This window comes from Equus przewalskii, chromosome 9 (genome assembly GCF_037783145.1).
Source record: "Equus przewalskii isolate Varuska chromosome 9, EquPr2, whole genome shotgun sequence".
Lineage (NCBI taxonomy): Eukaryota > Metazoa > Chordata > Mammalia > Perissodactyla > Equidae > Equus > Equus przewalskii.
In genome coordinates this window covers 31,788,943-31,810,435 of record NC_091839.1, presented here as the reverse complement: position 1 = coordinate 31,810,435, position 21,493 = coordinate 31,788,943, and the positions used below count along the sequence as shown (strand labels likewise).

The window sequence follows — 21,493 nt, the reverse complement described above, 5'->3', positions numbered from 1 at the left end:
ATGGCTTTAGCTTATGTTCTTTGCAATCTTGATCAAGTTGTTTAACAACTCTAAGGTTTGACTTTGTTATCTATAAACTGGGTAAAGAGTCTAACTACATCATGTAGTTATTGTGAAAACTGAATGAGAATATGTAAATAAAAATCTATTTTCTACACTTTGTTATTCTCCAAATAATTTAATTAGATCAAACGTATTTCCCACATTGTTTCCTGTTTTTAAATGTTAAGACCTCACCTTGTTTCCTTAGAATTCTGGGGACTCTTTAAAAAAAAAAAAAACACCCAGAGCCTCTACATTCTGTTATCCTCTGTTTTCCAATTCAAACCCATTGTTCAAGTTGTTCCTCTTCCATGAAGTATCTTCAGGGACTTGCAACCTACCTTGATCACATTCTTGATCTTGGATGTCCTACAAACAGCACTACGCATTTTAACACTTAACTCTTTCTTAATTAGTAGATGTACGTTATTTTCTTCTCAAATGGATTTTCAGTTCCTTGAGATTGTTAACAATTACTTTTTTTTGATATCCAACAGAGCTCTTAAGAGAGTTTACCACATAATAGTCACTTGAGAAACTGCTGACTGGATGATTTACCATGTTGTACACTGAATTCAGTTAGATTATATAATATTTTTATATCTGTCATTTAATGTAGAGAACTTAGATGTAAGTACCTGGTTAAAAGCTATTTAAAATTATATACGTATATATTTTTTCTTATTAATTATTTTACTCTTTACCAAAAAATTTATACTTGTCTCTAATTTCCTTTAATTGTGCTGTTTAATTCTACCATAGAGACAGTAAAAATATTCAATGAGCTGACAAAGGAAACACATAATATACCAGTGTCAACATTAAAATACAGGTATGACTTCTGTTCCTTAGACACAATTATCAGCAGTGATATGAGACTCTGCCCAGATACAAGTGCTTAGAGCACTGTTTTTCAACCTTGGCCACACATTGGAGTCACCTGGAGAGCTATAAAAATACCGAATCCTGTATCTTAACCCCAGAGACCGCCATTTAATTGGACTGGCATATGACTTGGCAAAAGGATATTTAAAAGTTAGCCAGATGATTCTCATGAGCAGTTAAGGACAAGGACCACTGGTTAGAGGCTGTTCACTACTTAGCATCCTCTCCTGTTCACTTCTCTCACGGCTTTGCTTTAGGAACATGCTGCCTGCTTGGAGAGATTTAAGGCCACTCATCTAAGCCCTCTTTTGCTGTCACCAATGGCACCTTTTGCACATACATACAAGTTAGGGTGACAAGATGGTCTTATTTTGAAAATTATTTTCTGACAGTATCTTTCTACAATTTCAGTACACAGCAATAGTATTCACATACATTAGAAATAAGGTGATAACTAAAATATCAGCCTGGCAATAAGAGAGGGGAGGAGAAAAGGAGAAAAAGAAAGCCTATAGCTGTATTACCTATAAATGCGAGTTACAGTTTCACACTATATGTACCTGGTTGATGGTACCCAGATCATCAGCGAAGATGTTTACTTCTGACAGAAGCAGAGATATTATAGATTTTCTCAACAAGCTGCAACTTCCCAGGGTCACCAGACACTGAGAGACACAATGCTGGACCTGAAACTAAAGAGTAAACACGAGAAAGTTTCTATTCTCTATCCAGTCAGGTCAAAATATATTTAGTGAGCACATTTTAGACTTTACTATGAGCTCCATGATATGGGGAGTACAAAAAGTATCAACATAATCCTGGGTCAATCTCATGCAGAATTGTGAAATAGAAAATAATATAGGCAAAAATTTTTTAGCAGTTAATGTTTTGAAATGTATGACAGGGGGCTGAAATGGAAGTTTTAGCTAACGTATCAAGACATAATATAAGTGTTTAGATGATAGACTACATACTGAATGAATAAAAGAGATGATTAAACAAGACTCTTAAGCCCTTACTCACTAAATACAGATACAGATATAGATTTTAAAAAGGTAAGAGGAAAAAGTTTTTTTTTTAAGTTAATTTTTATTGTTTATGATAGTTTACAATCTTGTGAAATTTCAGTTGTACATTATTGTTTGTTACTCGTGTTGTAGGTGCACCCCTTCACCCTTTGTGCCCACTCCCTACCCCCCATTTCCCCTGGTAGCCACTAATCTGTTCTCTTTGTCCACATGTTTAAATTCCTCATATGAGTGGAGTCATACAGAGATTGTCCTTCTCTATCTGGCTTACTTCACTTAACATAATTCCCTCAAGGTCCATCCATGTTGTTGTGAATGGGACGAGTTTATTCTTTTTTATGGCTGAGTAGTATTCCATTGTATATATATATCATATGTTCTTTCTTTATCCAATCATCAGTTGATGGGCATTTCGATTACTTCCATGTCTTGGCTATTGTAAATAATGCTGCAATGAACACAGGGGTACATGAGACTTTTGGAATTGCTAACTTCAAGCTCTTTGGATAGATACCCAGTAGTGGGATGGCTGGGTCATATAGTACTTCTATTTTTAATTTTTGAGAGATCTCCATACTGTTTTCCAAAGTGGCTGCACCAGTTTGCATTCCCACCAGCACTGTATGAGGGATCCTTTTTCTCCACAACCTCTCCAACACTTGCTACAATTTGTTCTGGTTATTTCTGCCATTCTAATGGGTGTAAGGTGATATCTTAGCGTAGTTTTGATTTGCGTTTCCCTGATGATCAGTCATGATGAACATCTTTTCATGTGCCTATTGGCCATCCTTATATCTTCTTTGGAGAAATGTCTGTTCATGTCTCCTGCCCATTTTTGATCGAGTTGTTTGATTTTTTGTTGTTGAGTTGTGTAAGGTCTTTATATATTATGGAGATTAACCCTTTGTTGAATATATGACTTGTAAATATTTTTTCCTAATTAGTGGGCTGGTTTTTGGTTCAATCCTGTTTTCCTTGAAGAAGCGCTTTAGTTTGATGAAGTCCCATTTGTTTATTCTTTGTATTGTTTCCCTTGTCTGAGAAGACATGGTGTCCAAAAAGATCCTTTTAAGACTGATGTCAAACAGTGTACTGCCTACATTTTCCTCTAGAAGCCTTATGGTTTCAGGTCTTACCTTTACGTCTTTGATCCATTTAGAGTTTATTTTTGTGAATAGTGAAAAAGAATGGTAAATTTTCATTCTTTTGCATGTGGCTTTCCAGTTTTCCCAGCACCATTTGTTGAAAAGACTTTCTTTTCTCGATTGTATGCCCTCAGCTCCTTTGTCAAAGATTAGCTGTCCAAAGATGTGTGGTTCTATTTCTGGGCTTTCAATTCTGTTCCATTGATCTGTGCACCTGTTTTTGTACCAGTACCATGCTGTTCTGATTACTGTAGCTTTGTAGTATGTTTTGAAGTCAGGGATTGTGATGCCTCCAGCTTTGTTCTTTTTTCTCTGCATTGCTTTAGCAATTCGGGGTCTTTTGTTGCCCCACATGAATTTCAGGATTCTTTGTTCTGTTTCTGTGAAGAATGTCATTGGGATTGCATTGCATCTGCAGATTGCTTTAGGTAGTATGGACATTTTAACTATGTTTATTCTTCCAATCCACGTACATGTAATGTTTTTCCATCTCTGTATGTCATCATCCATTTCTTTCGGGAAAACCTTGTAGTTTTCGTTGTGTAGGTCTTTCACTTCCTTAGTTAAATTCACCTGGGAGGTATTTTATTCTTTTTGTTGTAGCTGTGAATGGTACTGTGTTCTGTCCCTTTCTCAGCCTTTTTCGTATAATTAATTTCTGACTTTACAGCATTATGATCGGAGAAGATGCTTGTTATTATTTTAATTTTTTTAAAATTTATAGAGGCTTGCCTTGTTTCCCAACATATCGTCTATCCTTGAGAATGTTCCATATGCACTTGAGAAGAATGTGTATTCTGCTGTTTTTGGATGGCATGTTCTATATATGTCTATTAAGTTGAACTGTTTTAGCGTTTCATTTAATTCCACCATTTCCTTGTTGATTTTCTGTGTGGATGATCTGTCTAATGATGTGAGTGGAGTGTTGAGGTCCTCTATCATTACTGCGTTATTTTTAATATCTTCGTTTAGGTTTCTTAATAGTTGCTTTATGAACTTTGGTGCTCCTGTGTTGCATGCATAGATATTTCTAAGTGTTATTTCTTCTTGATGTAGTGTCCCTTTGATCATTATATACTGACCATCTATGTCTCTCTTTACCTGCCTTATCCTGAAATCTACTTTGTCTGATATAAGTCTTGCGACACATGCTTTCTTTTGTTTGCCATTAGCTTGGATTACCATATTCCCCCGCTTCAGTCTGAGCCTGTATTTGTCATTGGAGGTGAGGTGTGTTTCCTGGAGGCAACAGATTGTTGGATCCTGTTCTTTAATCCATCTGGCCACTCCATGTCTTTTTATTGGAGATTTCAATCCATTTACATTGAGGGTGATTATTGATGCATGAGGGCTTAATGATGTCATTTTGTCACTCATTTTCTGGTTTTCTTGCATTTCCTTTGTTTCTCGTCCTGTGTGTTTTGGCCTACAAATTGACTTCTGTAGTTTCTTATTTCCTTACTTATTTTTTGTGTCTCTGTTCTGTTTTGAAATTTAGTGGCTACCCTGAAGTTTGTATTCAGACTTTCACATGTAAAATAGTCCATTTTCTGGTGGCCTGTTATTTCTTTAGCCTAAACTGATTCAGTCCCTTTCCTCCTTCCCTCCTAAGTTATGATTGTCATGTCTTATTCCAACTTGTATTCTGAGTTTGTGGTTAAAGTGATAAGATTATCTTTGTTTTTGGTGTTTTCCTTCCCTTTATCCTAATGCTATAGTTGTATATTTGCTATCCTATCCTGATTCTATCTGTTTGTCTTCTTACTCTGTGTTTTGTGACTTCTTTCTCCTTTTTCTTCTTTTTTCAGGTATGAGGGCCTTCTTGAGGATTTCTTGTAAGTGGGGTCTCGTGGCTACATAGTCCCTTAGCTTTTGTTTGTTTGATTTAATTTCTCCTTCATATCTGAAGGATATTTTTACTGCATAGAGTATTCTTTGCTGAAGATTGTTATCTTTTAAAGTTTTGAATATGTCATTCCAATCTCTCCTAGCTCATAAGGATTCTGCAGAGAAATGTGCTGAAAGTCTGATAGAGGTTTCTTTGTAGGTTATTTTCTTCTGCCTTGCTGCCATTAGTATTCTCTCTTTGCCATTCACTTTTGCCAGTTTTACTACTATATGCCTTGCAGTAGGTCTTTTTACATTGACATATCTAACAGACCTGAAAACTTCCTCCACACACATTTCTCTCTCATTTCCTAGACTTGGGAAGTTCTCTGGTATTATTTCTTTGAGCACACTTCCTGCTCCATTCTCCTTTTCGTCGCCCTCGGGGATACCAATAATTCTTATATTGCATTTCCTCATTGAGTCAGCTATTTCTCAGAGATTTTCTTCATTCCTTTTTAGTCTTAGTTCTCTCTCTTCCTCTGGAGCCATTCAACCTGTCTATCTTCTATTATGCTTATTTGCTCCTCTGTGGCATCCACACGGGTATTCAGGGATTCTGTATTATGTTTTATTACTTCCATTGTTATTTTTCATCTCTAGTATTTATGATTGATTCTTCTTTATAGTTTCAATCTCTTTTGTGAAGTAACTCCAGAACTTGTTGACTTGTTTCTCTATATTTTTCTTTACCTCATTGAATTTTTTGATGATAGCTATTCTGAATTCATTGTCCATTATTTTACTATTTTCTGAGTCCTCAGGAAATAATTCTGGGTGCCTGTTTTCCCTCTGGTCTGGAGATTTGATGAACTGACAGATGCTGGAAGATGGACAGATATGGGAAGATGGATGGCTCTTCCCCATTGTGATATTTTTTGGTTGCAGTTACAGCCTTTTGCTATTAGAAAGAGGCGCGCATTCTGAGCCCTCCTGCCTTCAGCGGAAATGGCCGGCACAGAGCCAGGTGGTGGTGGGGGCTTTCTCTTGTGCACAGGCCTGGTTTCCAGATCAGCTCTCGCTATCTGCTCTCCTGGGGTCTTGGCTTGATGAGGTCACCCCACATGAAAGCTTTCCCCTGTCAGAGGGCTTCTGCCTGGGCAGCAAGGGCCCGTGGGAGCACGGGGTGATCCTGCTGACATGGAGCCCCTCCCCCACTCCTTTCCTCATGGAGCCTCCTGCACAGCGACCACTCTTTAGGGGAGGGAGTGAAGATCTTTCTTACCCCGTTCCAGCACCTCCAAGGGGTGGTCCAGCCTCTCCGCCCTCTGTTGTGTGGCTGCTGTGGGTCTCCAACGATTCCTGTGATATTAGGATATTGTTTGTTGGAATATGGTTGCTCCTTTTTGTTGAATGTTGGAGGGGAGAGAGTCCAGGACAAGCTCACTCAACCATGACACTGATGTCACTCAGGAAGAAGTTTGATGATGTCTTTTGGGAGAGCTCTTGGTGCACTCTGAGTTCTGCCTCCCCGCTGGAGAGGTACGGGTTCAGTGGGGACTTCTCTATTTGCCACTAGTCAAGATAGATGAGCTTTAGAGTGAGGAGAAAAAATAGGGGACTCTAAATTTTCATCTAGAAGCATGAAAAATAAATCTAATTAAATAAATGTAAAATAAATAAATCATTAAATAAATGTAAAATTAACTATATCCTATAGTTATTAGAAGAAAGGCCATTTGATTATAAAGCACATTATGGTGTATATAACTCATAGCTGGAATTTCATTTAATCTATCCTTTCACAAATCTTGGAGAAATGAGGCTTCAAGTAGTATCTCAAAAGAAAGAAACAGCATCTGATTTGTTATTGTTCTATATGGGCTTAAAGTCATATTGAGGAGACACAGCTTCATATATGAGATGTTTAAATGACAATGCTAAATAAATAATCCATCTGAAACTAGGAAACGTTACCTGTGTCCTTTAGGATAAACACTTACATGTAGGCATATATCAAATTGATAGTTTAATAAAATACTTTCATTTTAAAAGTTAATCAATGATAATAAGAAAGTGAACGGATTATAGACTGCAAAAGAAATTTCTATTATAAATCTGGACATGCATAACTAGCTCTCAATAATAGTTTTTTAAATCAACTTAATACTAAAACCACATCAATTTGTTACCAAAGAAAATCATAGTTATTTATGATTATTTTTTAATTATGTAATTGGCTAAGACCCACACCCTTTGTAATTCTAAAGTACCACTTGTTAGATTTCAGATTTAAAACATTTTTATGTTAGCACCTGAAAAAAAGCATACTCTTATGTAGATTTTAAAAAACTTATGTTGGGTATTTCACTAATGCTTTCTTACCTCCTTTCTCAATGTTTAACTATTTAGGAAATAACCTGACGTGAAAAAAATAGTTCACAAAGCACTATGGAAACTGTGGAAGGACTCACTCAATACTCAGGCCATCTTTTTCTATTCTAGCACATCTTCCTCCATTTCAGGGACTGAAGAGCTAGAAATAATTTTCCGCAGATTTACCTCTGGTTGAGATTTTCCATATGATTTGGGTTCTGCCTGTCAGAAGTACTCACTTGAGACACTGATTTAGAAGTGAATCAGGGGGCCAGCACCATGGCCAAGCAGTTAAGTTCATGTGCTCCGCTCCAGCAGCCTGCCGTTTTGCTGGTTCAGATCCTGGGCATGGACATGGCACTGCTCATCAGGCCATGCTGAGGCAGTGTCCCACATACCACAAGCAGAGGCACCCAAAACTAGAATATACAACTATGTACTGGGGGCCTTGGGGAGAAAAATCAGAAAAAAAAAAAAAAAGGTTGGCAATAGTTGTTAGCTCAGGTGCCAATCCTTAAAAAAAAAAAAAAAGAGAAGTGAATTAGGGAAGACGACAAACAGGGTACAGGTTGTGCATTTTGTTGGTGCAGAGGTGGCATGATTTTGGCTCATCCAACAGCTGGTTCAGAGACTTCCTCATCCCACAGCTAGTTCAGAGAACTTATGCAAGTTCTTAGTGAGTCTGGCTAAGAGTCTGTCAATTTTGTTTATCTTCTCAAAGAACCAGCTCTTTTTTTCATTGATATTTTCTACTGTCTTTTTTGCTTCAAATTCATTTATTTCTGCTCTAATTTTTATTATTTCTCTCCTTCTGCTAACTTTGGGCTTTGTTTGTTCTTTTTCTAATTCTGTCAGGTGTAGTTTAAGATTGCTTATTTGAGATTTTTCCTGTTTGTTAAGGTGGGCCTGTGTTGCTATGAATTTACCTCTTAGGATCGCTTTTGCTGTATCCGATATGAGTTGGTATGGTGTGTTCTCATTTTCATTTGTCTCCAGATATTTTTTGATTTCTCCAATGATCCACTGGTTGTTCAATAGCATCTTGTTTGGTTTCCACATCTTTGTCCTTTCCCAGCTTTTTTCTTGTAGTTGATTTCTGCTTTCATAGCATTATGGTTGTAAAAGATGATTGATACGACTTCAATCTTCTTAAATTTATTGAGGCTTGCCTTGTTTCCCAACATAGGGTCTATCCTTGAGAATGTTTCATGCACACTTGAGAAGAATGTGCATTGTCCTGTTTTTGGATAGAGTGTTCTATACATATCTATAAAGTTCATCTGTTTTTTTTCCCATTAATTCCACTATTTCCTTGTTGACTTTCTGCCTGGATGATCTATCCATTGATGTAAGTGGGGTGATGAGGTCCCTTACTATTATTGTGGTGTTGTTAATTTCAGGTCTGTTAACAGTTGCTTTATGTACTTTGGTGCTCCTGTGTTGGATGCATATATTATTTATAAGTCTTATGCCTTGGTCGGAAGTCCCTCTTATCATTATACACTGCCTCTCTTTGTCTCTCTTTACCTGTTTATCTTGAAGTCTACTTTGTCTGATATAAATATGGCGACACCTGCTCTCTTTAGTGTGCCATTAGCTTGGAGTATCATCTTCCATTCCTTCACTCTGAGCCTGTGTTTGTCATTGTAGCTGAGGTGTGTTTCCTGGAGGCAGCACATTGTTTGGTCTGTTTTTTTAATCTATCCCATCACTCTGTGTCTTTTGATCGGAGAATTCAGTCTATTTACATTTGGCTTGATGCTGCCATTTTAAGACTCATTTTCCAGTTCTTCTAAATTTCCTTTGTTCCTCGCCCCGTGTATTTTAGACTACCAATTCGGTTAGGTAGTTTTCTATAATGGTTTTCTTAGTTTTCTCCTTATTTATCATTTGCCTCTCTGTTCTAATTATTTGTTTAGTGGTTACCATTAGGTTTGTATAAAAAATCTCGTAGATAAGCTAGTCCATTTTCTGATAGCCTTCTATTTCCTTGGACTAAGCTGATCCCATCCCTACCTTCTTCCCCTGTAAGTTATTCTTGTCACATCTTATTGCATCTTGTGTTGTGAGTTTGTAGTTAAATTGACAAGTTTATATTTATTTTTTGTGTTTTCCTTCCCTTTTTCTTTAATGTTGAAATTGTTTGCTAACCTGTTCTGATAGCTGCAATTTTCTGATTTTGCCAACCCAGTTTTCTCTTTGCTCAGGGCTGTGTAGCCCCTTTCATTATTTTTTCTGGTATGAGGGCCTTCTTGAGGATTTCTTTGCGGGGTGGCTTGTGGGGAAGAGCTCCCTTAACTTTTGCTTATCTGGGAAAATTTTTATTTCTCCATCATATCTGAAGGATATTTTCACTGGATAGAGTATTCTTGGATGCATGTTTTTGTCTTTCAGAATTTTGAATATGTCTTTCCACTCTCTCCTAGCCTGTAAAATTTCTGCTGAGAAATCCACTACAAGCTTGATAGGGGCTCCTGTGTAGGTTATTTTCTTCTGCCTTTAATATTTTTTCTTTGTCAATGACTTTTGCCAGCTTTACTACTATATGCCTTGGAGTAGGTCTTTTTACACTGATATAGTCAAGACATCTACTGACTTCTTTCACTTGTATTTCCAGCTCCTCCCTCAGGTTTGGGAAGTTCTCAGTTATTATTTCTTTGAGCAAGCTTTCTGCTCCATTCTCCTCTTCTCCCTCTGGAATATCTATAATCCTTACGTTGCATTTCCTAATTGAGTCATATATTTCTTGGAGAATTGCTTCATTTCTTGCTAGTTGTAGTTCTCTCCCCTCCTCCACTGTAAGCATTTCTCTATGTCTGTCCTCAAGACTGCCGATTCATTCCTCCATAATACCAGCACTATTGTTCCGATGGTCCTAATTTTTCTTTATCTCAACCACTGTGTTTTTCATCTCCAACATTTCTTATTGGTTCTTCTTTATAGTTTCAATCTCTTTTGTGAAGTTCCAAATTTCACTGAACTGTCTTTATGTATTTTCTTATAACTCATTGAGTTTTTTAATGATAGCTATTTTAAATTCTCTGTCACTTATAAATTCTTGTGCCTTCAGGATTGATTTCTGGTTACTTGTCATTTTCCTTCTGGTCTGAAGATTTAATATATTTTTTCAGACTGCTTCATGGTGTGGATTTGTTTCTTCACATAGTGACAGTATCTGGCCACAGCTTCACCTGGCAACACTGGTTTGGGGTCAAAAGCTGTGTATTCTGAGCCTGCTTCAATCCTTGGCTTGCTGGCTCCCAGCCACTAGCTGCTTTCCTATTTGTGTGGGCACTTTGGCTGACAGGCTGAACTGGAGCACTGGGTGGGGTGAGGGGCACCTTCTTTTGCCTGCATGATCACAGAGGTGTTCTTGCTGTGTCCTCACTATCTGCTCTCCTGGGGTGCTAGCCTGACGAAGACACCCTTGCAACAGCTTAGTTACCTCTGTGTGGGTCTTTCCCACAGGCTGTGAGGGAACTTGAAGAATGATGGTGTTCTCACAAAGGTCCATCCCTCCCACGTTCCTCTCAAGAGGCCTATGCAGTCCCAGGGTCACTGCATTTTAGGAGGGAAAGAAGATTCCCCTTACCTCCTTTCACTTCCTCTGGGGGGTCTGACACCTCTACCTTCAGACATATGGTTGCGTGGGTCTCTCAGATGTCTTTTGTGTTCTGTGAATGTCCTCTGTTGGCATATGAATGTCCTTTTCATTGTATTTTAGGAGGGAGAGTCTAAGGGGAGATCTCACTCCACAATGATGCTGACGTCACTCTACTTATACAAGTTCTTAATCCTGGCAGAAGCAGCAGCTACCTTTGATTTAGGGAGCTTTGATTTAGGAGCAAACTCTCAATGATTTAGGGAGTCATTTCTGTAAACTCAGCCTTCCAAAAGGTGCTTTGATCTATATCTTCACATGGAGGATTCACAGAGCTCTGTGCCACATTAAAGTCTTGAAATATGCAGGGGTGGAAATTCATACCACATCCCTGATAAAGTTGCCTATTTGATCTATGTAGAAGATAGAAGGATCCTGGAGGATGACAGTGAATGATCATACACTAAATCAGGTGCTGTTTCTAATTAGAAAGTGCCACTGTTCCAAATGTAGTTTCTTTCCTGGCAGGATCAACGCTGCCCTGACACTTGCTAGGTAGGTTTTGATCTTGGAGGTTTCTTTATTACACCAATAAGGATAAAATTAAGCCATTTGCCTTCTTCTAGGAGACAGCAGAATATTTTTTCAAGCTTATTTAAGGTAGGACCACCAAAAGGCCAGATCCTTCAGGGACAAAAGTTTGGTTAACTCCAACTAATTGACATTCTGGATGAGGACAAAGGGAGAACGTGATTGGCAGTGGAGGAAGATGTCAATATAATTATGGACTTCAAACAAGTTGTGGAAGTGAAAATCATGAAGGGTTTTTTTTTCTTCCTTGGTGAGTGTGTCTGTGTGCATGTGTGTATGGGTAGGATATATTTCAGGTGGTTTACTTTACAATTTAGTCTATAAATTACAACTTATAAAACTAGAATTGTGACTGAACTAGCATAGGCATGAAACAGATCCCATGAAATCACATCATGTGAAATGACTGGGACTTTGAATCCTTCCTGTTGGGAAGAGTCCTGTAATGGTTTGTTTCTACAGATCATTGGTGCATTATGTTTGCAGATCACATTGTTGTTGCTATTGATATTTGGAGAAGTTTGAATGAGGGAAAAGGAAGTGTATGAACGTTGAATAATCAGAGGGGTAGTCCACAGTAGATAGACCGGGATATCCATTCAAACATTCTTCAAGCATGCTTCCTGTGCTAAAGCATCTAAAACAACATTTCTAAAACTTTCCTGCCAAGAGAGTTCTGGATATAATTCAAATTTTCCTAATCAGGTGATCTTATGAAAGACATAGTCAGAGTTACTTGGGGTGAAAGGCCAGCCTCAGTGCATCACTTGTGAATGATGATACAGTTCGTGGGAGACGTAGCAGAATTCTGGAACAGCTATGGCTGGAGGAGTCTTCCTGACTCAGGAGACTCCTGATGATGACAGTGCTGTCATTCTGGGGCTGGCAGCTTGGAAACTTCTCTCTGTATGCTGCACTAATCATGACAGAAGCAGCAGAAACCCTGATTCTGTAGTGTAGTTTACAAAAAAAGGATTTTAAGACATCTTTGAACTGTGCTTAATGCTAATCCTGACCAAAAAGATACAAATTACCAGTAGAGACAGAGAAACTATTAAAACATAAGTGTAACTGGAGTCCAGAAGGAGAAATGGAAAAAAGAATAGAAATGCCAACCCGGCATTCTATTTCCAGTACAAATCCTTCAAGAACGAAAGAATGAAAGTGAAATAGATATTTTCACATAAAAAATAGAACTAAGAAAACCTGTAACCAACAGAGCTGCAGTATAAGAAACACTACAACAATTTTTTTTAAGCTTAGTGGAAATAATGCTGGTGGGAAATTTGAATCTTCAGGAAGAAATAAAGGACATTAAAAATAGTAACTATCTGGGTAAATAAAAATATTATTTTCCACTTAATTTCTTTAAAATACATGTGACAGCTTAAAATTTCAAAAGTATGTAATATTTTCTTATATGTAGATGTGATACATATGACAATTATAGCATAAGAAATAGGGACAGGAGCCAATTATCAATTTCTTACCTCTCACCTTCAAATTCATCCTTCAATATATGATCTGCAATAACTGACAGCGTTTTTTCAAACATTTCACTTTTACATGAGCAATATATTAAGTTTTTCAGTACAGGATGCTTAAGGATCACTGAAGGAGAAAGACTTTCCTATGCTTTCTGGCTGCTGCTCAGTGGGTCAGGGGTGTGAGGATGAGGACATATGGTGGACCTTAGCCCTAACTGCCCATCCAGAACATGAGGTCCCTTGAAGAACTTGCAAGCTTAGCCTGGCATGGTTATAACTCTCCCATGACCCTCTCTATGTGGAAACTGGCAACCTGAAGTCCTTAAGCCCACATCAGCACCTGGACTACTTCTGCAGGCACTAGGGTCAAACCTGCAGCCCAAAATGTTCCTGCCAAGGTGTCACTTCCTACGTAGCTTTCCTATGACATAGAGGGTTCCCACTGAGCCACTATCCTCTCTGTAGCCTCTACAACCTCTGCATACTCACTCCCCTGACAGTTGATCACCTGTATCCTGCTGCATGAAAATACAACACATTGAAATGTGTGGGATGCAGCTAAAGAAGTTCTTGGAGGCAAGTTTATAGCTCTTAATACTTATTAAGGAAAGGAAAAAAAATGTCTAAAGTCAAAATAATTGACCATTCACCATGTCTTCTCTTCATTCATCTGGAAAACAGACGCTAAGTTGCCTTTGAATGCTTAATGTCCTCCCCCCATCAGCCAGCAATGACTTTTTTTGCAATTTTATCTTTTTTTAAATAACAGCTTTATTGACTATATATATATATATATATATATATATATATATATATATATATATATATTTCAACAGAGTTGTGTAGCCAACATCACCATTTAATTCCAGAACCCCCAAAAGAAATTCCATTAATGGTCACTTCCCCCAGCCGCTGGCAACCACTAATTCCATTCTATCTCTATGGATTTGCCTATCTGAGCATTTCATATACAGTCATGTGTTGCTTAACAACAGGGGCACATTCTGAGAAATGTGTCAATGTGTGAACATCATAGAGTCTGCTTACACAAACCTAGATGGTATAGCTTACTACACACGTAGGCCATATGGTAATAATCTTATAGAACCACTGTGTATATGTGGTCTGGCATTGACTGAAACATCTTTATGTGGCACATGACTGTAACGGAATGATACTACATGTGGCTGAATTCTTTCAGTTAGAACAATAATTTCCTCAAGGTTCATACATGTGTAGCATGTATCAGCGCTTCCTTCCCTTTTATGGCTAAATAATAAATAATCCATTGTATGGATATACCACTTTTGTTTATCCTCTCATCACTTGATAGACATTTGGGTTATTTCCATGTTTTCGCTGTTAGAAATAATGCTGCTATGAACATTCATGAACAAGTTTTTGGGTAGACATATGTTTTCAGTGCTCTTGAGTATATACCTAGGAGTTGAATTGCTTGGTAACATGATAAATCTATGTTTAAATTTTTGAGGAAGTGTCAAACTGTTTTCCAAAGTGATATCCAGTTGTTCCAGCACTATTTGTTGAAAAAACTATTTTTACCTCCATTGAATTGCCTTGGCATCCTTGTTGAAATCAACTGACTACAAATGTAAAGGTTCATTGATGGATTCTCAATTCTATTGCATTAACATATACGCCTATCCTTATACCAGTACCACAGTGTCTTGATTGCTGTAATTTATCATTTTATATTCCCATCAGTAAAGTATGAGGATATCAATTTTTCCACATCTTTGTTACATTCTCGTTAATGCTTATTTCCATCTTTTTGCTCTTAATCATTCATTGGCCATTTGTACATCATCTTCACAGAAATATCTGTTCAAATCTTTTGCCTCTTTTTCACTCAGATCATTTGACATTTTTTACTGTTGAGTTGTAAGAGCTCTTTACACAGTCTGGATACAGGTCCTATATCAGATGTATGATTTGCAAATATTTTCTCCCATTTTGAAGGATGTCTGTTTGTTTTCTTCATGGTATCATTAATAACACAAAAGTTTACCTTTTTTTTTCTTTTTGGCACTGGAGGCTGTGGTGTCATATCTAAGAAACAAATGCCTAACCCCAGGTCACAAATGTTTACTCCTGAGTTTTCTTCTTAGAGTTTACAGTTTTAGGTCTCCAGGTCTATGATCCATGTTGAGTTAACTTTGGTATATGGTCCATTTGCACATGGATATCCAGTTGTTCCAGCACTATTTGTTGAAAAAACTATTTTTACCTCCATTGAATTGCCTTGGCATCCTTGTTGAAATCAACTGACTACAAATGTAAAGGTTCATTGATGGATTCTCAATTCTATTGCATTAGCATATACGCCTATCCTTATACCAGTACCACAGTGTCTTGATTGCTGTAATTCATAGCAGGTTTTGAAATTAGGTCATTTGAATCCTTCAACTTTGTTCTCCTTTTTCAAAATTGTTTTGGTTATTCTAGGTCCCTTTCATTTCCATGTGAACTTTAGCATCAGCTTGTCAAAAAAGGTGGCTGGAATTTTGATAGAGATTGTGTTAAATCTCTAGATCAATTTGGCGAATATTACCATCTTAATACTACTAAACATTATAATCCATGAACATGGGATATTTTTCTCTTTATATTCTTTCAACAATGTTTTGTAGCTTTCAGCAAAAGACATCTTATAGTTTTTTTCTTTTTTGAGGAAGAATAGCCCTGAGCTAATATCCGCCACCCAATCCTCCTGTTTTTGCTGAAGAAGACTCGTCCTGAGCTAACATCTGTGCCCATCTTCCTCTGCCTTATACGTGGGATGCCTGCCACAGCATGGCTTGACAAGCGGTGCGCAGTATCTGAACCAGTGAAGCCCAGGCCACCAAAGGGGAATGCACAAACTTAACCACTATGCCACTGGGCTGGCCCCCACCTTGTACTTCTTTTAATAATTTATTTCTAAGTATTTTGTTATTTGTATTTTTTGTTATAAATAGAAGTATCTTAATTTCATTTTATGATTAATCACTTTTTAACTTTCTGGAGTATATATTCTCTTAAACATGTGCAATAACCCTGGATGGTAAACAATTAAATTATCTATAACTTCCTCCTACAGTAAATAAGATAAACCAACAAACCTAAGAATCGTGAGTGGGAAGTAAAATAGATTACATATGGCATCTCTTTCAATTTGTTTTTTTGCTTCAAAAAAAATTTTACCCCTCACCATTAAAGACTGGAAATGAAACTTTTAACAGAATTGTCAGTATCTAAATGGTATTGCTGTATAGCATTTTGAGGAACATTTTGGATGCACTCTGGATTCTGTAATCAGCTATATGTTCTCTATGAATTCCATCACACAACCATCAGGAGGCTTCCATAACTCGATGCAGCTCATCCACCTCTCTGCTGCTGCTGTGACTAGCACTACCGCTACTATGCTTAGAACTATTACTACTACCATCACCATCTCTGAGCAGTGAGACAATCTAGTCATTAGGAGCTCAGACTCTGAAGCCAGAATCCTGTTCAAAACCTGACTCTGCAATGTACCACCCATGTGACCACTGGGAAATTACCATACTTCTCTGTACCTCAGTTTTCTCATCTGTAAAAGGGGGAAAGAATAGCTATTATTTCATAGGCTTGTTTTGAAAAGTAATGAGTTACTACATGTAAGTACTCATAACAATGTTTGGCAAATAGTAAGGTCCAATAAATGTTAATTGTTTTTAACTCCAAGAAAAGAAGATAACCAAGTGGAAGTATAGAAAGCTCTCTTTCTTTTCCATCCCATCTGCAGCTTTACAGACAGCTCACACCTCCTCCACCACATTGCTCCTCTCCAGGAGAAGTACAGGTATTACCGGGCTCTGGACTAAAGTGCCAGAGGAGAAGCAGGAGGGGTAAAGACATCTAGAGTCTGCTCCTTGAACTTTAGCTCTCAGAGAATTTTATCTCTTTGTAACTACAGTGATATGAGACGCTCAGGGGATGCCTATCTCCTGACTAAGAGGCCTTCCCAGTTTAAAAAAGAAAATAAAAGTGAAAATTAGGAAAAACAAGGCATGGACAAGAATGCTTACATTAGGCTCTAGTGTTGCCAAAAATATGTACACATTGCTGACATATGGTACATCCCAGTTCTTCCAGGCAAGTGTTCCAAGTAGACTTTTATTATAGAGTAGGCCTTTATTATTGGAGGGCTTTTGCTCTGAGGACTATGCATAAATCTGTGGGCAGGATTCTGGAAATCTCCTCAGAGGCACCACTAAGTGGAATCTAGAAACTAGAGCTTCGCAACTTTCCGAGGGAGGAAGTAGGTTTTGAAAACACTGGGGGAACTCCAACAAAGTAGGCTTAGAAAAACAGTAATAGTAGAAAAGTTCAGCTCTTCTCAGAAGAGCAGCAAGAAATAACAGGCACCCTGGCAAGAAAGTCCAACACAAGAAAGGAGGATCTGAGAAGACATCATGTTTGAAGAACCATGATCTAGCTGTGAGACAGCAGGATCTCAGTTTTGAGTAGGTAATAAGAAACTGGGAAGGTGACAATGCAGGGAACCAAGCAGAGGGAAACAAGACAGGAACTGAGTTTCCATGCCTGTCAGATAGGGAACAAAGCACAAAACATGCTTACTGGGGCTAGAGAGTTCCAGAAGCACTACAGACTTGAAACGAAATTATACATGGCTCCTTGAATCCTTTCCATGGAACAGGTGGAAACCCAGAGCCTGAGGAAGAGATAAGCATACAGGACAGGTACGGATCAACTGATTGCTGGGAGAAGAAAAGCAAGGGGAAAAGCCAAACTATGTGATGACAACTAAAATACATTAGGATCTATCATGGAGCTTCAAAATAAAGCAAGACTTGTAAAAAATCAAAAGACAAACATGTTTGATTAGGTTTAGAGCAATGAGGAGAAAGAAGGGGTAGTCTCACTACAAAAAAAGTAATAGTATAGAATTAACAGATGACAAAGGAAAAAAAAATGTATTTTCTTCCCATTTTTCCCATTCAGAAGAATGATCTTCAATTTGGAGATAATAAAAAATAATGTAAACAAATATAATATGTAGCAGAATTAGAGGTTCAAATTCAATGAGGAGTATGTGAGAATCTAGCTACCTGAACTGAACTCAAAGTTGGAAGGACTTTTATCCTAAAGTACACAAGATACATATAGATGTCATCAATAATACGTTCATGACAATTGCAGAGAAATCATACAAAAGGCACTAAAGGAATAGAAATGGGCAAGTGATATGTGGACTTCAAAATATATCAAAGTAGGTGTCTCAATCCATGGAATAACATATGTGAATTGGGAGAATTCTAGGACATTGCTATGCAGAAAATTTGTGAAAAGCACACAGAGACCATTAGGGAGGTGCATCAACTACAAAATAATGTCAGGCTACACTAACCTTAATTCCTGTCCTATGTTCATAGAGTTGCTACACTCAATCAAAAGAAGTCCGAGACATAGAATGTATTGATTTCAACAAGGCCTCTGAGCAAGCCTTAAGGATTTCTTTTAGATAGAATAGGAGCCACATGAATTTCAGGCTGGGTGAACAAACTGCACCCAAGGATAACAGATTGCAACTGCAGGCACTCCTCTCATAGCATGCCTCAGGACTTGGCCCCATGGTCAGGTTTTTAATGAAAAATTTTAACAAAATCTTGCAAGTCAAAATTTAAACTATGTAATACTTTAAGAGAGACAGCTAGTGCTGCGGTAGCAAAACCAAGATTCAAATGAACTCTGTAGGCAATAATAATTAGTTCCAAATAAGTGAAATCTGAGAGATATAGGAAAAGTTATGCCTACTAAAATTCCTATAACCTGTTAAACACAAGCATTATAAATATAGATATTTATCATATTTTTTATCACTAGGCACTTATACAGATTGGAGCTAAGGACAATTAATGTCCAGAAGAATCCAAAAGCTCCAAAAAGGAACCAGTGGCACTTCATGAAGGTTCTCATATTTCCTAATGTCTCATGTGGACACAGAACAGGCAGAGATTTCTGCTACAGTTTGTCATTCTGAGAAATGACTTTTTCAAACCAATGTGACTCTATCTGAGAACCTGAAAAGCTCCCGGGCCCTACCCAACGAGCTTTAAAACAGCCATCGGCCTATACGCAGACTGGATTGTGATTATTTATGACCACCTTCTCAAAGGCAATAGATTGACAGAACAAAATTTCATTTCCTTATCACTGGGGACTGCGCAACATTTAAATGGAAGTCACAAGTAAATAACAATAAAAACTCAGCATTTTATGTCCTTAAAAGGAAGTGGGGGGGGGGGGTGCTGCAGAAACCATATGCCTTCTCATTTAATCAAAATGGTTTGTGTTCTTGAATGAGTGACAGTGGTTTCAAGGGTATACGTGTTGCTAATATGAGACACATCAAATTGCACTTGATAAAAGAATAACATAAAACAGTTGAGTGATAGCAAGTTCACAACTGAATACTGTGAAGTAAATTTTAAGAAAACAGTTTGAGATCAAAGGCATATCATTATCCCTGAGCAAGTAAACAAGTGGTATAATTCAGCTATTGGAAGGACTGCCTGTGGATATGTGTTAGAATGTCAAACCATTCCTTCTATTTCTGCGATATCTATTCATATAACTACTGTGAAGGAAACCAAGTTAAAGCAACGAAAAATGTCTATTGGAACAACAAGACCTATGCTGGTTTCTTCTGCCTAAGAGTTTAGGCAAAAGGAGTTGGGATACTCCATCTAGTATCCAAACAATATTGATAATGACTTTCCCATTTTTAAAAGCAAATGAGACTCAGAAATGTTAAGGTAACATGGCGAGTGGCAGAATCTAGTGCCACATGCAGGTCTTTTTTTACTTGAGTTACTATCATCTCTGCTGCCAATAAAGTAAAACTTACAGGATAGCATGGCAACAGAGTATCACAAAACAATATCAATATAAATACACTACAATTTATTAAGCTTTTACTTTGCATTATGTAGAATGCTTAGTGTTTATACATCACTTAATCTTCAAAATAACCCTTTGAGGAAGTATAATCTCAATCTAAATAACAGGGACCCAGCTTTAGAGAGAGTAAGTAACTTGTTCAAAGTTAGATGAAATACACATAAGAATCAGGATTTTCTTGGGCTGTTAACGATTGCATACCCAATACCATCATATCCCAATCTCTCATGAAGGCATAAAATCTCTGAAAGCCCCCAGGAGCATTCACGGAAAATGTCCAACCACTTGCCAGATTTTGATAAGAATGTTTATTAGTTACCACACCAAATTAAGTAAATATAATTGCTAGACTGTGCACCCTCAATTTCTGTACACAGACCAGCACTGGAAGCAAGCTGAACAGGAGGGGAAAGTAGACAGATACACAGGGACAGCTTGTATCGCCCTAAATCTGGGTGGACGATGCACTAATGTTTCTTACTTTCTAAAGCATCTAACATTATATTTCATCCCCTTTATTTTCCTATTATTCTATAATTAATATATATTAACTGTGGAAAGCAAGAAAACCAAAATCTACTCAGAACAAGAAAAATATATTTTAGGGCACGTTACTTCTGGGAAGCTTGGGAAATAAACAGGTGTGAAAACTCTCTTTCCATAAATGCTGCAAGCATGCCTATAACTTTGAAATAACCAAAATATTCAGTAATATCAACCACACTATTAACATAAGTCTGGCTTATCAGAATGGAGGTGAGTGACCACAGCAGACAGGCAGTTAGCAGGCAGGAATGTCCAGAGAATGGACCTAGGGAACTAACCAAGGGCTTAAGGAAACCAGCATGAGTGAGGGGTCTGCCACTACCTGGCTCACCAGGCTTGGAGCACTGCCATTCTGGGTTGTAGAGCAGAGGATGTCTTGCCAAGATCTCAACACTTCAGTGCAACAAGAGTGAGGGGAAATGATCCACATCTAATTGACAGTAAATCACAGGAAACAATTTTCAAAGGCTCTCACTCATATGAAAAAACACAGACCACAAAAGCAAATATGTTACACAGTTCAGAGTAAAAGTTACTGCAGCAGTTAATTAATAAAATGATGTTTTAAAATAACTAGATGTGTTAAGATTCTCTGAAATGTAGATTATTCATGAAAACGCCATGATTTTAAAGAATAGGACAAAACAAAATCAAAGCTGTAGTAATCAACAGTCAATGGTTATACATTCATTCTTTATAAAAATACTAACTGAGTGTAGTCCATGTGCCAGTGACTGAGAAGGTCCCCACTGTCACTTAGAATTCAATGAAGAATAAAGTAGGGTTACTTTTGCTTCAGTAGTTACTTCTGCTTATGGTGGGAGGGACACTTTAAAAAGATCAAAATGCAACCCAGCTTGATCCTGATGAGAAAGGACACTTTTAAAAGGTTAAAAACGTGACTCATACAAATGTAGAATGAACATATGTAAATGGTGTACTTATATCATTAATGAGGGTAAAGAATACGTGAGGAATTGAGAATTGGCTTTAAAG

The 21,493-nt window shown here is 37.6% G+C and overlaps 1 protein-coding gene across 6 annotated transcripts in view; it reads right to left on the bottom strand.

The window, feature by feature from the left end:
- Positions 1 to 21,493, bottom strand: part of MEI4 (meiotic double-stranded break formation protein 4) — a 235,737-nt gene that overhangs the window by 72,405 nt on the left and 141,839 nt on the right. For 4 of the 6 annotated variants that reach the window (XM_008529850.2, XM_008529849.2, XM_070558995.1 and 1 more), the window contains one exon: positions 1,488 to 1,619. The exons of the other annotated variants lie outside the window; for them this stretch is intronic. In XM_008529850.2, coding sequence (XP_008528072.1) covers positions 1,488 to 1,619 — 132 coding nt within the window. The remainder of the gene's footprint in view (positions 1 to 1,487; positions 1,620 to 21,493) is intronic. 6 annotated transcript variants of the gene reach the window in all.